A 25,941-nucleotide genomic window follows, 5' to 3' on the forward strand; every position below is an offset into this window, starting at 1 on the left:
AAGGACTGAATCCCAGCTGGTAAAGAGGATGCTGTTCCCATCAGACCAGTGATGATCTGGATCTCTATATAGACCAATCCATGGATAATGTTGATACGGTATCAGGCTCTTGGCTCGCTGGTTCTGTGTGTAACTTGTTATGGTCGCCAGGTCAGTAAAGTTCTCTGTGCAGTACATCTGAGCACTGGACCAACTCATCAGTGTGTTCACATAAACAAATTCAGGATCCAACTGTGAACCTGTTAGTGATGACATTGTAGGAAAAGGGTTGAATAGAGATTCTACATCTTAAAATAATGCTCTAAATACTGGTGTCTCATAATTTATCATTTTTACCATTGTAACATAAAAACAAACGATTTTCTGAACACCTAGCATCAAACAATGTACCACTCTGGAATGATACAACGCATAACTCATCAGAATAACTAAAACCAGGTGGATTTGAAGTACTCCAGCATCTGTAGTCAGCTCCACTCCCAGTGTAACCATCAGACCATTTCCAGTGGATTTTACTAAACAGACCAATCCAGACATCAGAGCTGTGTCCAGCAGATGTAAGAGTGTCCATAAGTTGGTTTTGTTGCTCAGAGTTTAGGATGGAGGCCAGGTCTGTGTGCTTCTGCCTGCAGTAGGTCTGAGCTTCAGTCCAAGTCAAAGATTGATTCACAAAATAGTACTGATGTTGGAGGCAGGTGGAGAGGACCACCCAGTCTGGAAGATGGATTTAAAAATCAAAGTTTTCAGTATTGCTTTACTAAAATGTTTCAATACCACCAGATAAAAACATAAATTCACTTACATTGAAGAAACAAAAGTCCCAACATGATATTTTCTGCCATGATGCTGCTCTAAGGACTGCAGTAGAAAGTGCTGATGTTACAGTATAACCAGTCTTTGATGCAGCCTTCTGTTTGATACATGGGTAAATGTCTATTATCCTGTATATGCAAACATGGTTGCAATGACTCCCTGTAGGGAAATAATTCATACAGATATTGCTTTAATTTGCAAACTGTTGGCGACACTAGCAACGCTGTTAAAAACAAACACAACAGTAATGACACATCATGATGCTAATATTGCATTGAATCCCTTCTATCCCAGATTATGGTAGTTCTTAAGTACACTAAGCTATATTATGGACCAATTGCAGTTTTGCTGTTACAACTTTAATATTATCAGATTTATATTTTACAGTAAACTCACTTTTTTTACATAAGCTGAGTATATTTGAGCTCTGAGGTCAAACTCAGTCATATCCTGTATTAAGAAAAACTCAACATAACAAACAGTAAACATACTATACAGAGTTCTAATCCTCAAACGGTTTCAACTTCAGCAGATCAATATCAGTTATACATTTTAAAGAATCTGTTCTATTTTCTCTCTCCTCTGTGTCACTGAACAATGCTGTACAGGGTAAACATTTAGGTTATTGTCCCTTCAAAAATTTATTATTTTGTTGATGGGGTTACTAGTTCTCTCTTGAGAAAAAAAGAAATGTCAAAAATAGAAAGCTGGCTCAATGGTTTAATACAGAGCTGCGCAGTTCAAGGTAAATACTAGGAAACTGGAGAGAAAATGGCGCTTTACACACCTACCAGATTCCTACCTAGTCTGGAAAAACAGTTCACTGCTGTATAAAATCACACTTTGTAAAGCAATAGCAGCATATTTTTCCTCATTAATAGAGTAAAATAAGGCAAATCCTAGAATTCTATTTAAAACAGTTACCAAAATCAACCAGAGCCATAACTCTGTTGAGCTGCCCATTCCCCCGGCTCTTAGCTGTAATGAAGTTATGGGTGTTAGGAATTCAGTCTGTGTGGGTTGTGTTTTTGTTTGTTTTCCCTCCACAACCAGGTGGCACCTGGTTCTCATTGGCCCTCTCAATTCAATTCAATTCAGTTTATTTATATAGCACCAATTAACAACACAATTCATCTCAAGGCACTTTACAGTTCAACCAAATCATACAGTCAAATTGATTCAAACTCACACACCTGCAGATGGTTGCCTCATTACTGGAGGACTCTTAAGCTGCTTACTGCTACTACCTCGACGCTAGGGTGTTTGCTAGTTTTGGGTAGCCAAGCTAAGTTTTGCTGAGTCAAACTGAGTTTTTGTCAACCTGAGTCTTAATCCTGTTGTTTTTGTCTTTGCCTCTCAGCAGGAAGTCATCCTGCAAACTGTATGTTTTGGACCTTCTCCCCCTGGAAGGATCATCTGAGTTTCAAACTGAGCTGGGCATTCAAACTGGAGGTTTGGATCTACTTTTCCCCAAAGGATTGTTTGAGCTTCACACTGGGCAGGGGATTCATCTCCACAAGATCCGTTCAAGTACCAAAGGAAATCTGAGTGGCAGTCAGCTCCTCCATTCCTCAAGGAAACAACTTAACCTGGGTAAACCCTGTCCGCCCTCCAACGAGAAAACCAATTTCTGGAACAACCAACACTGACTGGATTCAAAGAAAGACACCTTTTCTGGAAACCTGAGTCCTATTGCCTTTACTCCCTTTTGCAAATCGAAGCTCAAATTTCCCACTGAGCCTGAACTAACCACAGGAACTTCCCCTTCTCTTTTCAGTCCCGGATCGCCAGTGTTCAGAGCAGCACTGGACCCATCCCTACCAGCTCTCAATAAACCTGTTAAACCTTCCCCTGGTCTCTCTGATTGGTTTTCTGCATGTGGGTCAGATCTTAGAATAAAATCACGACAATGGGTTTCTTTATAATTAAGATTGATTGTATTAGAAATAGGATAATTCACTGTTGGTGTATATGCAGATAAGGCATATGAGATCTAAAGTTATAATTTTTTTGAGTTTCTAATAGTGTTGCGCCGATGCCATTTTTTGGCCCCGATACCGATACCCGATACCTGGCTGTGCAGTATCGGCCGATACCGATACCATAATAATGTAAAATAATTGCCATCATGGCTTTGTCAAGCTGCTGCCTACCTTTGTGAAGCAGGAAAAAATCTAATACAAAGTGAATCCAGTAGAACTTTTTATTGCCTACCTGGAATGGGTGACAATAGTTGAATAAACTTATGGCTCTCAAAATGGTATCGGTGTCCTATTTGTTGGTACTCGCCGATACCGATACCACCATTTTAGGGCAGTATCGGGGCCCCGTCCGATACTGGTATCGGTGCAACACTAGTTTCTAAGCATGGTGAAGGGGTGTGGCCAGGCCTCGAAGTTGATGTACCAAGATCTTCAAAACGCAGTAACTTTTACATTGAAAACACCAGACTTGGTGTCATTTCAGTTAAACCTATCTTCCTCGGTGCATTTCTGTCTGAGCTGGTTGCTCCACACACGGGACTCTGTACCTGTCCTACCAGGTGTGTTTCTGTCTGATTGGTTGCTCAACACATGGGACCCAGAACCTGCCTTCACGCTCTGATGGATCCCTGGAACTCGGATCTGTCCGTTCCTGTGTGGATCGGAACCCCTGACCGGACTGCGGACTCCTGTATTCCAGCACTACTCAAGTCTGATCTGAATCCCTGTCCTGGAGTCCTGCCTTTTCACTGGGGATGCTGCATCTGGGACACTCTGGATGGCTCAGAGCCGTTTCTCATTGGCAGTGCATCAGCTGATTCTGCCTATTATTGAGAGGATGGACTAAACTGTTTCACCAGAGTATCAGTGATTGGGCGGTGCCAAGCCCCCTCCTGCAGTCGCTGCAGGTCCGCAGATCCTGAGCAGCCTGAGTCAGTTCTGTTTCTGTCCGTTTGTTTTAATAAACGTTTTTAACTTTCCTACTGAATGTCTCATCTGACTGGTATTATTTTATGACATAATACCACTTTTGACCATGAACTGTTTTTGGCTGCGCTGCTTCTCCCTCTTTCGAATATATATTTAGATAGTAACTTGGAAAGTATTTTAATTTTCTCTGCAATTTCTAATTTTGCAAGTATATTTCTGTAAGGATTAAATTCTATCTGGAAGGATAAATTAAAGCATATTTATTCATAAAGTGACATTTCTCATAAATCCTTTGAACAAAGAATGGTGTTTACTTATTTAAGCCATGTATTTTGGATACATGTCAAAGGTACTAGATATAATGGAATTAATATGTTTTCTCCTCTATAATAGGCATAATAAAAACTTTTTCATAAGAACATACTGTTGATGTTGACATTGAAGACACCTTATTTCTTTTAGCACAATCCAGTGCAAAGACAATTCAGAGTACTTTGTGCAGGTAATGCCTTTTAACTGTAGTTTAAACCTTCCTGACCAAAGTTTCGGATGTCCGCTGTTCATCTAGTGGCGAAGGTCTGGAACTTATTGGTTTGCTGGGAAGAAACAAGGAGGCGGCGGTGCATGAGAGCCAATTCAAAAGGCTTTACATTAATTAAACCATAACAAAAAGAATGATCAGTAATAGAATATAAACTATTCAGGATTTAAACATAAAAACAACTGACAGTAAAGCAAATAGAACTGTTGGACCACACACTTAAACTACTGGTTCTTCAGTTCAGGTTTAACTTAAGTTTAACTGTGTTATAACTTTGCAGAAACAAGAATAGCTGCTCAAGCTAATGCTGCCAACCACCGGGTGGTCAAAGAGTTTGGCTTTCTACCAAAGAGCTGCCCCTTAAGGTCAACAGCAAATAGTTGTCTCCCTGCATTATTGGGTGATTTTCTATTGCCAAGTTATGGATGGGGACCGAGTCTAGATGGTCCAACGTCTCTTGAGGTCTAGACCAAAGGGGGGCTCCAGTATTTGGTTGACTGGGAGGGTTAGAGACCTGAAGAGAGGTCCTGGGTCCCAGGCTGTTTTATTTTAGACAAGGACCTTGTCTAAAATAAATGTATGTTATGTTTAAAAGACCTTCTACACTACCTAATTGAAAACAGAAAGGAATGTTAGGACTTTGTTGCATTGACAGAAACAGAAGTATTAAAGCAGAATCAGGAAGTGCATGAAGAAATTATGAGGTTGAGAAAGCCAATTAGTTGCAGAAGTTGTGCAATATGTTACAGTCTAAGAGAAATGTATCCAGAGCAGTTGGCTTTACACCAAGGCAAAGAGTCTCAAGTAAAACTGTCACATCAACTTTCTAATTTGCACCCTTTCCTGCAAAATTACATCATAAAAGTTGGAGATTGCAGATTGTTAGGCTAATTCTGCAACGAAATTATCATCAGTATGGTCATTGTGGAAGAAACCAGCTCATTGCAAAGGTCAGACAATGCTTCTAGATACCAATATTGAACAGAGCTGCCCCTCCAATAATAAAGGAAGTTACATGCCAAGCCTGCAGTCCAAAAAATGTTCAATATATTGGAGGAACGTGTCATTTCAGACAAGTGGACTATTTTGGAATGTTTGGGGTTAAAAGCGCACACAGCATAGTGAAACGCTATGGTGTTCAGAAGAGGTCAAGTTGCTACTTTGCAATCAGGCAATGGAACTAGTTTTGGTGCAGAAATACAACCCTGGCATAGTTGTATCATTCCTAAATCAGAGAAGATTTGATGAAAAAGATTATCACATGGACTTTTAACACCCCTACTACCTCCCTTCAAGGTGGAATATGGGAAAGACACATTTCTACAATCAGGAAGGTGTTGAACTCTTTCTTGAAACAGTAGACATTGGAGGATGATGACCGTTTTTTGACTGCTGCATCAGATGATCCAAAGGACCTGGATGTTTTGACCCATCTCATCTTCTGTTATTAAGGAAACAGCCAATCCTTTCTCCAGGCTTGTTTGATAGGGGAGATGTATTCGAATGTCAAAGATGGCGATAAGCATTACACATGGCTGACTTGTTTTGTTCAAGATGGACAGAAGAATATCTTCCATTACAACAAGAGCGACAGAGATAGTAGACTCCAAGAAGGAAATTTGTGCATGGAGATCTTGTGCTCATGGTTTACTGTTCTGCCCAAAGAAAGGCTTGGTTGAATGGAAGTATTCAGAAGCCTTTCTCAGACATAAAGGAGTTTTACGACAACTTCAAGCTAAAACAAAGTCTAGTCTGTTGGATAGACCTATAATTAAACCTTGTTTGCGACAGGAGGAAAAATGAGTCAGGGTAGGACTGTAAATTGAATGGAGGGCCAAGTCCTGATTGTTTTTCAAAGTTCAGATAAATAATATTGCTATATTTCCTTGATTAAAATCTACCGAAAGTTCCTGTTCCTCTTCAAACCACAAAAAGCACCTGAGCTGTTTGTGCCTTTAAGGCACTACATCTCTCTCAACTGAGAGGATATAGCGATGTTTGTAAACCCAACCTGGTAAAGCTATATACCAGAGTTTGTTTACTTGCAGTCTTCTCTCAAAATGAATTTTGTTTATTAAAACACTTTGGATGGCCTTCATTAGCCAGTGAGACCAACACTGGGGGTGTAGAGAACTGAGATTGGACAAAGAAATTCACAAAAAAGAAAAAGAGAACCTCTTTCCGGACGACCTGATGATGAAATTCAACTGATTTTATGAGAAACTAAAGTATTAAGTATTAGCAGGACCAGACTATAATTTATTCCATGTACAGTACATCACGCAGGTAAAAAGGAAACTGCAAAGTATTCTCTCTTCTGCAAAAGTCCCCTGGAGAAAATACCAGTTAGCAAGGCGACCTTCATTAAAGTGCTAGTGTTACGGATCCAGTCTCGGGGGGGGCAGATCCACAGCAGAAGAATTTTCCCTGAAGAAAGAAATAATTAGACTAGAAGCTGTGTGTTCTGGTTTAATGCAGCCTCACTTCATAACTTATTTATTTACAAATGTGTATTCCAAAAACACAATTTTATTCACCTTCTCTTAAATACACATGTAGCTTTCCGAATCTTAACAATCTTTCTTTTTTTTATTACTCAAGTATAAAGTAAATTAATATTAATATTAATTTAATTAATATTATAATTAAAATGCACTTTTATTATGAATTAATTGCATTTTGCATTTTCCCACACTATAGAACCAAAAAGGAAAAAAAAATCCAAAGTGTCAATATAATCCCCTCTTTTTGGATACAAGAACCATTTAACCTTAAAGGGGTGATAGAATGATTCTATAGGGTATCTGGTGCTGGTCCTTAAGGTCTCTGAATAGGGTGTGTAATATTGGTTGTGCTGAAAATGGCATATTTGCTGTTCTATGAGCCCTAGTGCAGCCTGGTTAAAAGCTGTGGAATGAAACAACAGGTTTTCTTCTTTTTATGGTATGATCATCAATATTTAGATGAGCTGTGATCTGATTGGTTTGTTTACAACGAGCAAGGCTTCTGAGCAAAGACACATCATAGCAACAAGAACTCAGTCACTGAAACATCAAATTGTTGATATGGTAGGGTGACCAGATGTCCTCTTTTTCCTGGACATGTCCTACTTTTCATACCTAAAAAACTGTTTGAGGGGAATTTCAAAATTGTCCAGGATTTAGGTCGACTACAGTGGAGAAGGGGGTCGAAACACACAGGGCGCTCGAACCGAGCCATGAGCTCCGGGGCTGGTCTGGGAACCCTACCGGGCGGGAGCAGGGAGTCAGCGGGGAACAGAGCGACTGAACCCGACCTGGTGACGATAGCCTGGAAAATGGCAGCCCTAGGTGTGGGGAAGCCCCGTCCCGGCTGGCTCCCTGGCTGCTGGGTCGTCCAGTCAGTCAGTGACCCAGCAGTTGACTTCAACTCGGTTCTTCATTTGGATTCGCCCGTTTTATGGTGGAAGTTTAGAATCGTGAGATTTGCAGAGAAAGGAGGTGTCTGTACGTCCATTTCACCCACTAAACTATCGTTATTCATCTATGAGAATGTAAAGTTAGTTTGGCATTCCAAGACCCCTTTAAAATAACGTCTATACCTACTGCTACCAAAACAACGATGGAGCACCACCATTACACATCCTCGTGTCAGCCCCTTAAGGCATGATCTGCTGTTATGGGTTTTTTTCTAAAACCACTCAAAATCTGGCAATAGAGCAGCAAAATAATATACAGTCCAGTTACATGTGATTTTGTATGCATTTTGCCAAATACTACCTAAATGGACAGTAGAAATTCTGAGACAAGACGCAGTGTGTTTTGGTTTGATGCAGCCACACTGCATAGGGTGCGTTCGATTTCAGAGGCTCTATCATCCAAGGACCTGGTCTACCTGGACTGGTTCCTTCGAGGTCTATGAAAATAAGGGGGCTGAAAGTTTTGGCTATGATGCAAACAGGTCCACCCATATGCTTTGTCGCCCAGCCGTTGACACACAAAGCAGGCAAAGAATGAATATCGAACTTCTTAATGCAGAGATTTTTTTTCCAGCTTTAATTGTCATTAGACTGTCACAAGTACCCATCCCCTTGGGAAGTAATGAGCTGCCATTGTGCTGTGCCCGGGGAGCAGTGTGGGGTTAAGGGTATATGTTCAAGGACCCATAGTGGCAGTCTGTGGGAGTGGGGCTTGAACTCAGAACCTCTGGATTTCAAGCGCAATGCCCTACCCACTAGGCATCAACTCCCCTACAAAAATAGATTCTAAAATATTGGCATCTGAGCTTAAATGTCAGCCAAACCCATTTACATAGGGACAGATATAACCAAATACCAAATAATATCCTTGTCATACTCCCAGTCCCGGGTGCAGGCCAGTTTTTTCCTTTTTTTTTTCTCTCTGCAGGGCTGGACGGGCAGGTGCTCTTTATCAAGCTGATTCCCACCTTTTTTAAGGAGCTGGAACCAGGAGGAGGGCGTCAGTTTGTTAATGCTCCAGCGCTGGTACAACTGATCCTGAACCAAGCCTAGCTTCTTAGCTTAGCCTGAACCTAACCCTGTACTCTCTGCTCCTTCTTCTAGAACCCAGGATCCCAAGCCTTGAAACCACTCCAGAGACCTTTTCGCTTTGGACCCCTGTTAGAGGCATCTTCAGTCTGCCTCTAAGAACCAGTGAGGCTTTGGACCTCAGAACCATTAAAGCCCTCCTGCCTGAGCTCACCTGCCTGTCCACCCTCACACACCACCATCTGATCTCACCCACCGGACCTGCACCATTCGCCAGGACCACTGGTCACCATCCTCCCATGACAGACGCCAAGAAGCCCTCTCTGTGAGTCTCACACATCCCTCCCTTTTCAACCAGCACCGAACTGTTGCTCACCTGTCATCAAACCTCTTCCAGCAGTATCCTGACAACCCTGCCTGCCGGACTTCACTCTGTACAACCACAAATCTTCAATAAAACCCTTAACTGATCCTTGCCTCCGTGATTGTTCCTATTCAGTCTGAAAACCAAAACATGACAATCCTCCACATATCTGACTCAACAACCATTCAAAACAGCTATTTTCATTCATTTCAGACGGAACTATTCACATACTTGGATTACATTAAACTGCAATTGCAATATTCACCACTCTTTGGCGCCATTGCCCTTTTTCCTCTAAGCACGGAGCAGCCGGCTTGCTTGGAATCACAATGAATCATGGAATACCCAAGGTAAAAACAAGGCTGCATCTGTCTGTGGCATAACGAGGATTCCGAACATGCTACTTCGCCATTCTATGACGAAATTGGCTGACGAATCTGGCCTTTAGAGGATAAAGACACTGAATTCAAACTCAGCAAGAGTATGACTGTAATCTGAAAAAGTGCCGACAACAAGTTTCCCTCCATCTGAGGCAGCGGGTCCTCCTGCTCAACACACTTTCCCCCTGTGGCGCACTCCACAATGACATTAGGATCAACCAGAGTTAATAAATACATAACCGCAAGAACTATCTTTTCCTTTCAACTCAAGTGCTACTAAAAGTGCAAATAACAATTTTCAACAGGAAAAAAAAACAAATGTGACTGCATATTTTGTGTGCCTCACACTAGGGGAGTTTCAGTTTCACAATTCTCTAGTTTAAAACAGGTTTTCCAGCTTTCATCCTTGTGATAAAGTTTTGTTGTAAACACGCATGCAAATTTGAAAGTGGAGAATGATAACGAACTAATTTCACTACAAGTAGGGCTAGGGAAGCTGTGTGATTGTGTGGTAGACACTCCTAATGGATTTGAGGTTTAAAAAATCAGCAGGGTGTGTGAACAGATAAGAAAAAAAGGCCTTCTGTTGATCTGTAGAGAGAAGTATGTAAAAAAAAAAACACACCTTGCCTTCTGCAGACATGTTTATGTGATAAAGGTTGGGTAAGGGAAAAGTTAACCTGGCCAATGGCATGGTGTCATTACCTGCTTGTGAATGAATGTGAGGGGGTTAAAAGTGATTTGGAGCTGTAGTGATTAAAGCACTATGAAACACCACTGTTTGGTGGGAAACACAAAACAATAGTTTGCCATTTAAACCATTAGCAGACAATGGCGGGCTGACAGGTTCAATGGGAATATTCAGCTGCTTTGCCAATACAGCATCAATAAAAATGTCTTCTGCCCCAGAGTCTCAAGCATGGTCAGGATGATCAAACACTTAGCTTATTTCGGAAGAAACCAGTGCAAAGGGGAGGGATGTTAGAAGGTTGGCGGAAGTGAAAGCAAGCGCCCATGCAAGAGCCTGATCCCGCAGCAAGCCCATGACATAATATATTCTTGAAAGGTCAGATGCAAAAGCGGAAGGTTGCTGGCTGAAGACCATTTGGCATTGTAGCAGGGAGCCTCGGCATTTGGAGAGCTCACCGGAGAAAGGAGGTGAATCCGGGACATATGCTCCGCTGTGGTTAACAGAGGGGGCTGCGGCTTGGGGAAAATCCGAAGGAGAAGCCGGTTGTGGCAGAGGAACCTCGGATGCTGGAGCCAGGGGAACTAGAGGCGGTTGTGGAGCTGCAACAGAGGTAAGCAAAGATGTAAGATGTGCTAAGAGGAGTGATCATAGTGATCTGTATGATCAGTGCTGTGTCTGTCTCCCTGCCAGCTCCCAGATCAGCTTCTCTGATTGGTTGATGTAGCAAAAGTTTAATTTTTCCAACTTCAGATGCTCAGAAGCTAACAACGCACTGCTTCAGCTGCTGAGACCCGCTGCGGGATGTTGTGCTGTGGATTGATCCACGTCAACCATTGACTTTGCATGTAAACTACCTGCTCCTGCTGCCTTTGCTGCTTCAGATGTAAATGTAGCATAATAGCTGAAGGAACAATAGCGGGGTCCATTGCTGTTTTCCAAAGAAGTCTTTAGAAGCCGGCGACCCATGGCTGGTCCTGCCTGCGAGGAGCAGCAGAAGAGTTTAGACTACCAGCTAAACACCGTGGCTAAAGGGAGACGCAGGCTACCGTCAGTTATACAATTAATCCCCCTGATAAGTTACCTCTTATTGTTGCACCGGATTAAGTCAAATCTCTATGAGAGCTACTGTTGGACGAACAGACTGGACAAAAGACCAGAGCCTGCAAAAAACTGAGCCGAAGTGAAAGCTTTCTATTCCGACCTAAAATACAAGCTTTACAAGAAGCATAATGTAATATATTAGTTGCTCATTCACAGTTTGTTTTCATAGTTATAGATAAAACTGTCACAAGGCTGTTAAAAGTATTCAGTAAATGTTCAAATCTATGTTAAACTAAGAGTGTTGGTTAGACTAGAAGTGGTGTTCTATGTCTTCAAATATAATAAGAGGACATCTATACAGTTAAAATACACCAAGTGTAATTCTGTTTAATAAGCCAAATTAAAGTAAAAAAAAAATCATATTAATTCTCAGGAGTTAATGGCACTTAATAATACTCGTATCAGTACTCTATATACATTGGGAGGCTTAAAAATTGTTTAAAAAAGTACTGAAGTACTTGTAATCGTACTAAGTTGGAAAAATTCTGGTATCGGCACATCCCTTTGTAACATCCATCCTTCCCCCTTTCCATCTAATGATTAATAATTGCTGTGTTATGGTGAACTAGGTAGAATAGATAGTTGTGTTTGTGTGTTATTTGAAATAAACTTTCTGATTCAACTGCTGATTGTCAGGATTTTCTTAGGAATCTGACCCACATGCAGTAAAGCACTCAGAGAACCAGGGTAAAGGTTTTAACAGGTGAACAAGAAGATAGTGAAGAAAACTTTCTTCCAAGAATCCAGTCGGTGTGGGTTTATCCAGAGGAAGAGACTCGTTGGAGGGCGGACAGGTTTAGACTTGGTTGGACCCTGAGGAGCTATTGAGCGGACTTTCACTTGGAAATCCTGGAGGACTTGAACGGAACTTGTGGAGGTTTATCCCCTGCTCAGTGTGAGACACAAACAATCCTTCCAGGGGAAGAAGGCCAAACATCCAGCTTGCAGGATAACTTCTTAAAACTGCCAAACACTCTGGCGCTGAGGTAGTGACAGTCCATGGCTCAAATAGTCCTCAGTGATGAGTCAACCAGGTGTGTGAGAGAACCAACGAGAAGAGGGCACCACCTGGTGGTGTAGGGAGAGAAAGACACAAAAACACAACCCACACAAACTGGATTCCTAACACTGATGATTTTAAGAGTTTTAACTGAATGTTAAAGCTCACTCTAAAGAAACTACTGCAGTGGACTGGCTAGCATTGTTAGCTCAGGATATGAGGTAAATAAGGGTATCCCAGCTACCTCATGTCTGGCATGAGGTAGCTGGGATACCTCATGTCCTGAGTTTAAACTAAGGAATGAAATGCTGTCAGTTTAATATAAGAAATGACACAAAAATTTGTTTTCGGTAAAAAAAAAAATCTTACAATATTTAATTTGTTAAAGTGAAACACAAGGGGTCCATAATAAAGCTCCGTTTTGAGAACTATCATTACCTGGGAAAGAAGGGGTTCAATGCAATATTAGCAGCTTGGCATTTGTGGTTGTTTTTGAAAGTATTGCGAGTGTAATATTAAAACTATGCAAAAATTATTTTATTTTTAAGCATCATTTCCCTACAGGCACCCATGGCAACCAGTTTGCATGTGCAATTGAAAAAACTAATACCTATGTATCAAACAGAAACCCTGAGACTGATTATAACATCAGGTCTTTCTACTGCAGTCCTCAGAGCAGCATTGTGATGGGGAAGATCATGTTGGGACTTTTGTTTCTTCTAGGTGAGTGACTTAATGTTTACACCTGGTGGTATTGAAACCTTTTGAGCAAAGCAATGATGACGAATAAAATCTTTAAATCTATCTTCCAGACTGGGTGGTCCTCTGCACCTGCATCCTTCCTCAGTACCATTTTGTTAATAAATTATTCACTTGGACAGAAGCTCAGACTTACTGCAGGCAGAAGCACACAGACCTGGCCTCCATCCTAAACTCTGAGCAACAGAACCAACTTATTGACAATCTTACATCTGCTGGACACAGCTCTGACGTCTGGATTGGTCTGTTCAATGAAATCGACTGGAGATGGTCTGATGGCTTCTCAGGAAGCGGCGCAGATTACAGGAGCTGGACACCATCCAATAATGAGCCTAACTTTACTTCAGGCAGTCAGTTTTGTGTTAATGCTGACAGCAATGAAATGTGGTGGGATGATAACTGTCACAACACGTACCCATTTCTCTGTTACAATGGTAATATGTCTGATTTGTTATTTCACAACATAACTGAAATATTGGCCAGCCACCTACTCACCTATGTTTTCTGTGTCTTCATTGTCAGGCACACAGCTGGAACCTGAATATGTTTACGTGGCAGAAAGTAGAACATGGACAGATGCCCAGAAATACTGCCGGGAGTTCTTCATTGATCTGGCCACAGTGAGGGATAACACAGAAAACCAGATGGCCCTGACCTTGATACCATCTGGTGAAGAGCCGTGGATCGGACTATCTAGAAGCTCAAACAGTTTTCAGTGGTCTGATGGAAGCCCTTTCCTCTTCTTCAACCCTGACGGCATCTATAATCCACTCGGCTCAATGAAGGTCATATGTGGCGCAACATCTACTATGCGCTCAGGAAAATATAAGTTTTTGCCTTGTGAAACCAAACTACCATTTGTCTGCTACAGTGTTCAACACGGTGAGTGTTCTACTGATGTGACAGAATTAACAATACTTCAATAACATGATGACTTGATATTTCTGAAAGAAAATCTGTTTGGTTTTGTCTAAATTTTTTGACATTTATTTTCTAGTCTTTTTCAATAAAATGTTCAACAGTTGTAACATGTTTTGGGGGGGGGGGGTTGTTCTTAAATTTGAAGAAACCAAAAAAACTGTTTTGAAGCTAAGACTGAAGACAGAAGACTTGGTGGATCTGAATGATGATTCTCTGAAAGCAAACATCCTAAAAAAAGTAAGTCCTGACATTTTTAGGTCACATTTGTTGGGAGCACTGATCACTTTCCAAATTAAAGATCGATTTTTGTCTCTCTCAGCTCCAGGACAAACTGGAGGAGCATGGCGTGAGTGGAGTGACCTTAAAGTTTAGACAACAGGTGGATGGCAAAGTTTTTAAAAAGGAAAGTGACCGAAAGAAGACTGACCTGTAAAACATCTGTTATTTCATGATCCCTAATTGTTTCTCTGAGTTGAACTTATTACACATGTCAAGGTTCAATGTTTCTTTATATTTTGTTCATTACACTGGAATTGTACAACACATATGTATTATGGATATTAGAACACTTTTAAAATTAGTTTAGCCAGTTAAAAATAACCATAAACTAAAAAAGCACTTCCAGAGCACAGACTCCACCAGGCTGCAAAATTTGCATCATATCGGTCTCCGTCAGTCACGTGACATTTGTTGCTAAGACGCCATTTTGAGTGGAGAAGGCGTAGTGTAAACAGCCGCAGCACAGCCAAACAAAAGGACTAAAGGATTGAGTTTTTTTCGCCGACTACATGGAAAAAAGTAAGCAGAATGCGAAACTACCGTACCGGGAAAAACTTAACAACGAGGCCAGGGACCGTTACTTGGCCAAACTGTCGGATATTAACGGCATAGATCCCTATGATCTCCGGAGCAAAGACTGGAGCTCCGACGTCTCTTCACTGCCTCCGACCTCATCAGTGGACATAACCACTTACCTAGTGTTTGGCGTCAGTGCCTACACGTGCGAGGAATTCAAGGCATATAAATCACTGGAAGCACACGGACAGTTCAAATGGCTGGGTTCAGGATCTGTTTTCCTACCGACCACAGATGTGCAACAACACAGTTGTTACTGCAAAGGCAAGCTCCCTCAGCGCTTCTCAAGCAAGCTCCTAAATGATGTTCAGTAATCAAAATATTTTTTTTTTTATGCCCACGTTTACATAGCAGCCTGTCCAAGATAAGTCTGTACAGTTAACATAAGCCTGAAAACAGGGGCGGATTTAGAAAAATGGGGGCCCTAGGCAAAGACAGGCAGGGGGCCCTATGAATGTGGTCGCCAAAGTCTCCAGTAGCAGAAAAATTTTGCAAGATTTGGCGCTAGGCCCTTTTTTGATATTAAAGTGCTAGAAGAGCCTGTAAAGTCGCTCAAGTACAAAACCGCTCATTGTATCATTTTTTTTCAAATGGTTTGCTGCTGTCCTTTTAGCGAAAGCATTTATATCAAAAACATAATTAAAGTGCACAAGTCAGGAATAGCTGTATTAAACATACATGTTATGGGGGCCCCAGGAACTTGGGGCCCTAGGCACCTGCCTAGTATTGCCTAATGCTAAATCCCCCCCTGCCTGAACATATGTAAGACTCCCATCCCACTAAAACGTTTGTATCTGTGTTATGTTCCTTGTAGGTCATGCACTCCCAAAGACTAAACGACACACCACTGAAACCCTGGGCCATCATTGACCGATCAGGAGCCATATCATCTGCTCACTGTACATGTATGGCTGGGATAGCAGAGACCTGTATGCATGTAGCTGCCATGCTGTTCAAGTTGGAGGCCACTATCAGATGCAGGGAGAAAACAACTGTTACAGGAGAGCCTGCATACTGGATGATACCGAACAACATAAACAAAGTGGGAGCGGAGGTGGGACACAAGATCGATTTTACATCATCAAAAGCTAAACGGAAAAGCCTAGACCAACTCTTGGATGGTCAGGCCGAACACATGCCAGCGCTCAGAACTGTCACAAGCACCTGCACAGGCAACACCAGCACACAGGACCAGTGGAGCGCATATCTTCGTGAACTGCAGAAAGCCTCATCTAAAGCTGCTGTTTTGTCTTGTTTACCAGGATTTTGTGATTCATTTGCAGACACATTACAGCCATGTCCTGCACCAGATTCATTGTCCCGACTGTGTGATAAAAAAATGGATTGCAGTGATTTGTCTGCGTTACGGTTGCACTGCAAAACTTTGTTAAAAAAGGCAGACATTTCACAGGACCAGGCCCACTACATAGAATTGCATAGTAGATCACAGCACAGATCCTCAACATGGTATCGGTTTCGCACAGGAAGGGTAGCAGCATCAACCATGCACGCAGTCTTTCGGTCAGATTTGGACAACCCTGCAGTTTCAACCGTCAAAGCAGTATGTGGCACAAACAGCGGTGCAACCAATCATTGTGCTGCCACTGTATGGGGGAGACAAAATGAACAGAGAGGGCAAACACAGTACAAACAGAAAATGGAAAACCAACACTGTGACTTTGAGCTAAGCCAGTCTGGGTTCATTATCAACCCCAAGTTTCCCCAGGTTGGAGCATCACCTGATGCAATTGTACTGTGCACCTGCTGCGGAAAAGGCTGTGTCGAGATAAAGTGCCCATTCAAGTACCGAGACAATACCATTCTGGAGGCATGCAGGAGTGGTGATAAAAATTTCTGTTTGGAAATGGTGGATGGAAAGCTGCAGCTTAAGAAGGAGCATCCATACTACAAACAAGTGCAGACCCAAATTTTTGTTGCTAATGCAGCATATTGTGACTTTGTAGTGTGGACCCTGAAAGACATTGTTGTGTTACGTGTGGCACCTGACCCCAAGCTGTGGAATGCACTCCTTGAAAAGGCACAGCAGTTCTTTGAGCGTGTGTGTCTCCCTGAACTGGTCAGCCACTTCTTCACACGTGATGCACAACGAGCACCGCTGACAGACAGCTCTGATCCTGTAAGGAAAAGACCTTGCAAGGCTGCAAAACCTCTGGCTGAAAAAGCAAACAACATTGTAGCAGCTGACAAGCTATGGTGTTTGTGCCATGGACCGGAGGCCAAAGATGACATGGTGGCCTGTGACAATGAAAACTGCCCCATCGTTTGGTTTCATTTGAGTTGTGTTGGCCTACACCTCAAAGATGCTCAGTCTGACTTTTTGCTTTGCCCTCAGTGCTCGAATTCAAAAACTTAAACTGTCTTTGTTAATTTAAATGTGTTTTGCAGTGATGTTTGTGTGTTTACATATGTTACCAGTATGTTAAGCTATTGCTTGTGTTTACTTTTGCACTGATCACTTGACACTGGAAGTGCTCAAATTTAAAAACTTAAACTGTTTTTTTTTTTTTTTTGTGTTTTACAGTGATTTTTTTGTGTTTACATATGTTACCAGTATGTTAAGCTATTGCTTGTGTTTACTTTTGCACTGATCACTTGACACTGGAAGTGCTCAAATTTAAAAACTTAAACTGTTTTTTTTTTTTTAGTGTGTTTTACAGTGATTTTTTTGTGTTTACATATGTTACCAGTATGTTAAGCTATTGCTTGTGTTTACTTTTGCACTAATCACTTGACACTGGAAGTGCTCAAATTTAAAAACTTAAACTGTTTTTTTTTTTTTTTTGCAGTGTTGTTTGTGTTCACCAGACAAATGTAGCTGAGCACCTTATACTACTACCTCTTCACTTTACATATGTTACCAGTATGTTAAGCTATTCCTTGTGTTTACCTTTTGCACTGATCACTTGACAGTTAAATGCACACATAAAAACAGTTCAACTTAATATTTTTCTCAATGACCCATGTTCTTTATGCTACCAAAAAAAAGGAATATTTACAGTTTTAGAAGGTTTTAGAAGACTTTTATTATTCTAAAAAGAATGTTTACAAGTTTTCAGTGTTTGACAATTTTTTATGATGCTACAAAATAATGTTTACAGGTTGATATTTGCAGGTTGTGGGGATATTTCTATTATGCTAATGTTTACAAGTTTTGTTGAAAAAAGTTTATTGTGCTAAAAAAGAAAGTTTACAGTGTGTACAAGCCTTCCTTATGCACAAGTAAAAAAATCAAAATGCATTTACATCTTGGGTGATTTCTGTATCTACACCACAGTTGGACAATGATTTGTCAGGGCACAGCACACAGTGACGACCTTATCCAAGAATGTGACCTCTTCTCCAGCACAGGGTAAAACCATTGAAATAGGAATAGTTCCATTTAAGATTTTGTACTTTTGACATACATTTCCAATCACCCGTTCAACATGGATTCTCAAATGTGCTATTTTCCTAGTTTCCTCCACATCTCTAGCTGCTAACTGACAGTGGCCTTTGGTGAATGCTGGGAGTTTAACTTCAGCACACAGCATGCCCACACACTCCTGTATGTCAAAACCTCTGTCAGCCAAGAACAGGTCCCCAGGCAACAAATTGTCAAGGAAGCCACTGTTCAGCGTGATGTGTTTGTCGCTTGTACGACCTCCCCAGCCTTTGGACAAAAAACAAATGGCTCCTTTGGGTGTCACACCTATTAAATATTTCATGGTGTGATTGTGCTTGTAGCTGGAGAACATTTGGGCACGCGCTTTTAGGTTTGATGGTTTTTCTGTAAATATCTCAAAGCAGTCAATAATCACTGCTACTCTGTTTCCAAAGGCCTCCTTGAACTGATGTGGCATTACTTTGCGGAGAGTGTCTCTGTCTGGCCATATAATAGCACGCCTCAAATTTGCATAAAGACATGAAACCATATCATGAAATGTTCTTTGTGCAGTCCTAGGAGAAATATGAAACAGATAAGCAAGGTTCTGCAGAGGCAAATCCAATCTTAAGCGCATGAGTGTGAATAGGAGCATCTGAAAAGGAGTAAGACATTTCTTTTGATATGACATGAGTGGCAATAAAAAATTAAAGAGTGCCAGGAAGGTTGCAAGGTTTGGCAGACCAGTGTAATACTTTACTTTTTCATCATCAGCTCCAAAGAAACTATCGGATATCATGTTCTCATTAAGTTTGCGTCGCAGTTCTATATTCTCTTCTGTCAGGCGGTTGACCTCTGCACGCCTGAGCACACACAGGTCACATTCAGGCTGAGTCACAGTTTCAGTGGGGTTCTGCACCTCCTTGTTTGTGATCAGCTGAGGGTTTTCTTCTCCAATCTCCTGCTGAGGGTGTTCTTGGTTTTCTTCTCCATCCTCTCTGATCTCCTGCTGAGGGTTTTTTTCTCCATCCTTTCCAACCTCCAGCTGACCATTTCCTTCTTCAGCATCACATGTCTCCTCGGTCTGTAGCCCGTCAGTGTTTACATCCTGGTGTATGCCTGTCTCTGCTGACTGAAGGGTCTGTTTCCGTGTCTGCTCCCGTGCCCTGCGTCTGGCAGAGCGACCAGGGTCTGTTGGTTTGATAAACGTGTGTCCAAGATGTAAGGATGGGGCCCAGTCTGGGTCACTCTCCATCATCTCATAAGCTGGCTCACCTGAAACCACATGTTAGGTTTGATTTAGAAAGCAAGTTCATACTGGATAAGGCTATGTCTTATATCAAATTAATTAATTAATTTAATATGGGTGTTTAAATTTGTTTTTGAAATAATAAAAAATAATAAGTTAGAATAATGGTGATTATGAATAATAATAAAACACAAATAATGCATTTTCTGACGTTTTTTAAGTAATATTAAAAGTTTATGTTACCTTTATGAAAGTGCCGAGAACAAACACACATGTGGGGGAATGTTTTGTTGAAAATGAGATCCTTTCTCCTCACTGCTGAAAGCCAGGCCATGCGACGTCTCTTTGTTATTTCCTCCAATTGAGGTCCGTGTGATCGTTTCCAGGTTGGAAAACGGAAAAAACGGATTCCTTCGTCCCCCGATCTGCCATGCCGGGACTGGCAGCCTCTCACACAACACGATCGGGCCATTTCAGGTTAATAATTGTGTCGAAAGAACAGCCGCGTGTGGGTTAACTCGACTTTCCGCCTAATATGGTGGTTTTCCCACGATGCACCGCGCCCGAGGTAAACAATGACGTCACCTGGCGGAGACCGATTGTGAGTTAGACCTATAGCTAAAACTTACAAATGATCTGGATCATCACCAAGTTTTAATGGATAATTTTTGGCATGAGATGCACCTCTTGTAACAATTTTATCAAAATCCTTTCAGAAGTTTATAAATGAGGCAGAGCATGTGTCTGCAGCCTCTGGTGTTTGTTCTGCTCTTATCTTCTTCAGGCGAGGCATGAGTCACTTTTCCTCTCAACAGTTACTGCTGCCACTCTGTGGTTTAGGAGGGAACTGCTTATTCTGCCAAATAATGTTAAAGAATCCTTTAAAAGAATTCCTGGATCTGGATTGTGATGTGAACTACAAAAATGTAATGGATTGTTTCTTGGACTGAGGTGCACCTTTGGTAAAAATTTTATTAAAATCTGTTGATAAGTTTTCAAGTTATCCTGTACACAGAAGGTGAAAAAAAAAAACGCAAACTCAATTAAAAACCTTATCTCCTTGGCGGGGCTAAAAACACATTTATTAATTTTACCTTACGTCTTCCAGTCCACTTTACTAATGCCCTGTTCACATTGACTGAATTGCACAATTAAGTTATGTCAGCGGGGTAAAATGTCACATAAAATTAAGTCACTTTAGATGTGTATACATCAACTTACTGCCATTGTGGTGGTTTTGGTAAAGGAACTGGCAATCTCTCTTTTACTGTCCTGGTAAAGCTATAAGTGAAAAACTTGCAGGTCTTACCTAGGCAGGTTGATGTCACAACGTCCTGTAGAGTAACAAAAGGGAAAATGACAGACAGAATAATAGTTTTATTTATTTATTTTCTTTTAAATGATTTTGGGAAATTTTAAATTGAACAATAGTCAATGGGAATCACGATTCTTATGTAAATCATGTCCCTAATCTAGACCCTAAGCAAATAGCTGGAATTGGCTCAGACATGTATACACTTCAACCCACCAGTTTAACATCATACAATCAGGATTTCAATACAATGTTTGTAACGGGTCCAATAAAGATATATAACCCAAGACAATCCTATGAATACACACAAGTCTAAAGAAAGTGTAAATATTGCACTTGTTAAACCGGGAGAGGCAGGACAGGTTCTTGGAGAAAATCCCTAATTGAAATAAAGGAAGCTTTAGAAAGAGCAGACTTAAAGCCCAAAGTTTTTTCAGGGAGGCAGCAGGGTCAACTGCTCTACCAGACAAGCTAATATTTTTCCTGATTGGTCAGTTTAAACTAGGCAACACAAATATCCACCAAAACATTAAGTTGATAAGCAGAGTTTTACTTTATGTTATTCTTTATGTTAATGCTTGTATGAAACGTATGTGTGATGTAAAGGAAAATGGGTTACTTATTAGGTACTATAATTTTTCTACTGAGGGTCTTTCTGGAAGCTTTTGTTTTCTGTTAGCTCTATTATTCAGATGGTTAAAGTTGTGATTCATTTAAAAACTTCAGAATTTTTATCACGTGATCGTTGGTATATCATTATATATGTTCAAACTGAGGTGATTTAGAAATAAAACCAAACTGTCCACTACTTGGTGGTTTCCCTCTCATTATCAATCTCGCTAGCCTGTATGTAAAAGTTATAGCATACAATTGCCTTATGTAAGTGAGTGAAAACTGCAAATGGATATTCAACGTTTTTTAAAACACCCCCTGACCTCTGCCAACACTCTGCAAGAATTCGAACCAGAGCCAGTACCAACAAATGCTGATCTGGAAACACCTGGGATCAGCTCTGCAAACTCAGCTAGCTCACCATCTGATCTTGCAGGGCTGTCATCTGGGTCAGTTAGCTTGCGTAGCAGCTGTACTACAGCACAGCAGCTACCAAATGAACTGCCACTGCTGTACTAAGCCGCTATTCTCCGGATCTCCTTCAAGATCGTTTGGAAAGCCTAAACGAGCCTTTTCCAGGTACTACTACAAAAAGTATTGTTGGCTTGAATACTTGTTTACTCGCTTTATCTGCACTAGGTAAGACTTTTCTTAAATGAATACTCCTAGCAACTACATTGTACTGTATACAGTAATGTAACAACTTGTGTTGAAAATTATCTAATCACTTGTGCCATTATGCGTTATGAGCTTTATGTGTGTGCACACACGCACATCATAGTGAGAACATGTTCGTGTGAAAAAAACTACCCCCCACCCCCATGCAAAAGTGAAACTCCGCCTATGATTGGTGGCAAAAGTGGCCAAATTGTGCCAAATGCATTTTTTCACACAAAAAGGGAAACTGGCAAGACAAATATGCTGATTTACATAATTTGAGACCTTCTGCATAAGGCAAAGCATTTGCTCCTGAGATTTAGCTGCAGTTTCATTGAAATTTACCATTGAACACAAAATAATATCATTAACTGAAAATAAAATAAAAATAACAGAGCAAGCTTATGTACACGCCGGTTACATTACCTGAAATGGTCGCACAATGACCTCTGACCCCTCCCTAGAAAGGTCTGAGCCTAGAGTTTCCAATGACGCCGGCTGTGTTGGGTGTATGGCTAAAGGTCAATACTCCCGCAGGGTCACATGTCAGGTGAAATTCCAATCCCGCCCCCTTGATAAACGACCAATCACATTCACCTTATTCATGTTAGAAAAATCCAGTCATTGTGGGTTGTGTTTTTCCCCCTCCACCACCAGGTGGTGCCCTGTTTTCGTTGGTCCTCCCACACACCTGCGCCTGGTTGGCTCATTATTGAGGACTTAAGCGGTAGACTGCCATTACTTCGACGCCAGTGTTTGGCAGTTTTAGGCACTCTAGCCAAGCTGAGTTTAGCTCAGTCTACAGTAACTGAGTTTTTTTTTCTCTGAGCCTAACGTAACCTTAGTCTTTTGCCTTTCGGCAGGCAGTCATCCTGCATACTGGATGTTTGGCCTTCTCCCCCTAGAAGGATCTATAGTAATTCACACTGATCAGGGGACTCATCACCACACGTCCCGTTCAAGTTCTCCAAGAAATCTAAGTGGCAGTCCGCTCCATTTGCTCGTCAGGAACCAACCAAACCAAAAGACCTGTCCGCCCTCCACTGAGCCCCTCGATCTCTGGAAACACCTGCACCAACTGTATTCAGGGAGGAAACCTTTCTCCGCAATCGTGTTTTTAAGACGTCGTTTAAAGTTCCCACGGACCCTGAACTAACCTCTGTGAACTTCCCTTCTCAGTTCCAGTTCCGGTTCACCAGCTCTCTGAGTTCTTCCGAATCCAACCCTTTGAACTCCTCAATAAACCTAACAAACTTTTCTCTGGTTTCTCTGAGTGGTTTTCTGTATGTGGGTCAGATCTCTTAAATACATCATGACAATTCGCTCGTGTAAAGTCAGGCACCACTGGGGAGAATTCGGAAATGCAATGGTTGGAACAACCGCTTTCCTACAACTTTAAACACGACTTAATGTGAGAAGTTTTAAATTATAACTGCAATTGGTGATTTTTATTCATTAACCAAACCACCATAAATGCCTCTATATAGTTATCATCTAAGTCTTCCTTAGATGGTATGTTATAATTCTGACCCGTCCGCCTGACCTGCACTCCCTGTGTCAATCAAGCTGCTTCCTGCTACATTGCAATGCAATCAGCAGCAAGTCTCTCAGCTGTGCTTAAGCAGTTATAAGTCCGTCTCTGGCAGGAAGACAGGGCCAGATAATTGCAAGCTACCAAGCAAGCAGGATCCAGAACTTCATGTTACCTGACCAGGTTCATGACCATGTCTTCACCACATGGATTTTCCCTCTTTCCTTGCATTAAAGTGACCAGCAAGAAACTAGGGCCCTGATTGGATAACATGTAAAGATACGTCCCTTCCAGTGAGGGTAAAGGTCTTGGAGGTCTATGGAGCAGAGGCGGGTCGTGAAGCTTGCTGCTCGATACTTATTGGCAGTACATACAAAAGTTTTTTTACTGACAGCGGTCAGATAGCGGGGAGGAGACAGGAAAAAGCGATATTTCACTCAAGACAGTCATCTTGTGCTGAAATCTTACTGTGGTTTCTGGTTTGAATTATTTCAGAGCTTCAAAACAGCTATTTTCAACAGTTGTCATATGCCAATATTTCTGTTCTCAAATATCCAAGAGGGGATACCTAACATCATAAAACAATCAGATATTTCATCTGTTTCCAAATTTTCTGTCTTTGATTAATGAATGTCACTCTGAGAAAACCATTTAAATTTTAAATTTGCTTTGAGGAAAGTATATATTTTTTATTGGAGCCACCAAAAATTGCTGTAGATCAAAACAAAGGAGTCAGTGAACCAAAAAGATCTGATCCTTCATAATACATTTGGATATTATCTTTTGCAGGAAAACATTATCGACGCCTCTACCTCTACTTGAATGTTGATGTAAGAAAACAGGATTTGCATTTTTCTTTTTTTAACCAACACAAAAATAAACATGAATGACGCACAAGCTTGTTATTGCTAGAAGCCAAAACTGATCTTTTTGGACATCTTGATGTGTAATTAGAATAGGAACCCTACTTAACACTTAGCATTAATATACGTTAGGAAAAAAATATCCTGTCATCAAAAGCTCATAAGCATTTGAAGACGGACATATTTATGCTGGAGGCTCACATCATTGGCATTAGATGTACCATATAGATAAATGAATAAAAATAAATTTAATTTTAGGACAATATCGTCAGATAAAGAGCACATCTATATACATTTTTAAAAAAAATACTGATTGCATTTCCTATGTGAAAACTATTCACTGTCAGATATGTTTTAATGTACAAATTAAGCCATTCTAAAAGACGTGTTTACAAAGTTCTTAATCATTTATGGTGTGAAATGGTAAATCAATGGGGAAAAAACTAATTCAGATGAAATTTCTCAATAAATCAAAAGTTACATCCATAACAATAATATGCCAATATGGCTGCATATTTGGAATGTTTATTGATTTAGTTTTGAATAATATGCCAAGTTTTTTCGTGATATTTTCTTTCTTTTCACCTTTCTTTTCAGATTGTCATTAACATCCTTTTTTTTCCAGCTCAACAGCCCCTCATAAAGTATAATGTCTGATTCCGCGAGTTAATAATCCACTACCTTTGTCTGCTTCAAAGTTGATGGATGTGCCAAAGGTAGTGGATTATTAACTAGCTAGGTTACAGAGAGTAGAAGGGGTAAAAAAAAAAACCTGGACTGTTCAGAATCAATCATTTTTGACTCCAAAATCCACAGATCACAATCCCATCAAGCATCTGTTGAATTTTCTTGAATAACTATTAAATCTGCATCGACCACATCTCAGAGAACAACCTGCTGCCCCAAAGCAAAGAGCTGACATGGGGATTACAATAGGGGAAAAATACCTTATATATACCTTTTGGTATGGGGCTATAATGGTATGTGAAAAATGTAAACGTTATCATTTTATTTGTATTAAGTCCGATAATAAAGGCAAGGACAGAGACAGTTGACCAAAGACATTCAGGGATTCTTATTCTCCTCCGGGATCCACTCTCCTCTTCTGCAGAAAAGTCAATTACGTTATGTCTTTTGTTGGTTTATTTCTAGGACAATAAGGGGTTATTATCATTAACCCTAACAGTATGCCTGAGTAAAGTATATAAACTCCAGCCATGCAAAGCAAATTTTCAGTTTATATATCTTTAATTACTCAATTTATTGATTATTATAGCACCAATTCAAAACTCAAGGCACTTTACAGAAACAATTCAAACAGATCATTTTGTCAGATTTGTTTAAAGTTTTTTACTACCACTATCTACTGTATCTACTCATAAGCTGGATTAAGAAAATAACTCTACTATTTATGAGCATAAAATAAATTACAAAAATTAGATGATTATAAAAAGGTAAGAAGTGAAGGGAAATTTTAAATGCAAACATAAACTCCTAACAAGCATCATTTTA

At 40.7% G+C, this 25,941-nt stretch overlaps 2 protein-coding genes across 2 annotated transcripts in view; one reads left to right on the plus strand and one right to left on the minus strand.

The window, feature by feature from the left end:
• The window catches only part of LOC119772132, a 30,276-nt gene extending 16,303 nt beyond the window's left edge, over positions 1–13,973 (plus strand). The window contains exons 7-13 of the mRNA XM_038268435.1: positions 8,652–8,723; positions 8,828–9,077; positions 9,150–9,186; positions 10,691–10,797; positions 12,956–13,011; positions 13,101–13,397; positions 13,570–13,973. Of these exons, the coding sequence (XP_038124363.1) occupies positions 8,652–8,723; positions 8,828–9,077; positions 9,150–9,186; positions 10,691–10,797; positions 12,956–13,011; positions 13,101–13,397; positions 13,570–13,973 (1,223 nt within the window). The remainder of the gene's footprint in view (positions 1–8,651; positions 8,724–8,827; positions 9,078–9,149; positions 9,187–10,690; positions 10,798–12,955; positions 13,012–13,100; positions 13,398–13,569) is intronic.
• Positions 13,974–15,945: 1,972 nt separating this feature from the next.
• LOC119772133 lies at positions 15,946–19,958 on the minus strand. Its single transcript, XM_038268436.1, has 3 exons — positions 19,698–19,958; positions 18,924–19,480; positions 15,946–15,987 (listed from the first exon to the last, which is right to left on the minus strand). The coding sequence occupies exons 1-3, from the start codon at positions 19,924–19,926 to the stop codon at positions 15,946–15,948; spliced, it is 828 nt and encodes a 275-aa protein (XP_038124364.1). The 5' UTR covers positions 19,927–19,958.
• Positions 19,959–25,941: the final 5,983 nt, after the last annotated feature.

Source organism: Cyprinodon tularosa, unplaced genomic scaffold (assembly GCF_016077235.1).
Source record: "Cyprinodon tularosa strain WSP-4 unplaced genomic scaffold, ASM1607723v1 ctg70, whole genome shotgun sequence".
NCBI lineage: Eukaryota > Metazoa > Chordata > Actinopteri > Cyprinodontiformes > Cyprinodontidae > Cyprinodon > Cyprinodon tularosa.

Coding starts and splice junctions, on each gene's coding strand:
- LOC119772133 (XM_038268436.1), bottom strand. CDS start 19,926: ATGGCCCGATCGTGTTGTGTGAGAGGCTGCCAGTCCCGGCATGGCAGA. Junction 19,481..19,697: donor TTCTCGGCACTTTCATAAAG/GTAACATAAACT, acceptor ATGTGGTTTCAG/GTGAGCCAGCTTATGAGATG. Junction 15,988..18,923: donor CAAACCTTGCAACCTTCCTG/GCACTCTTTAAT, acceptor TTGCCTGTGCAG/GTGCTTGTGACAGTTCTGAG.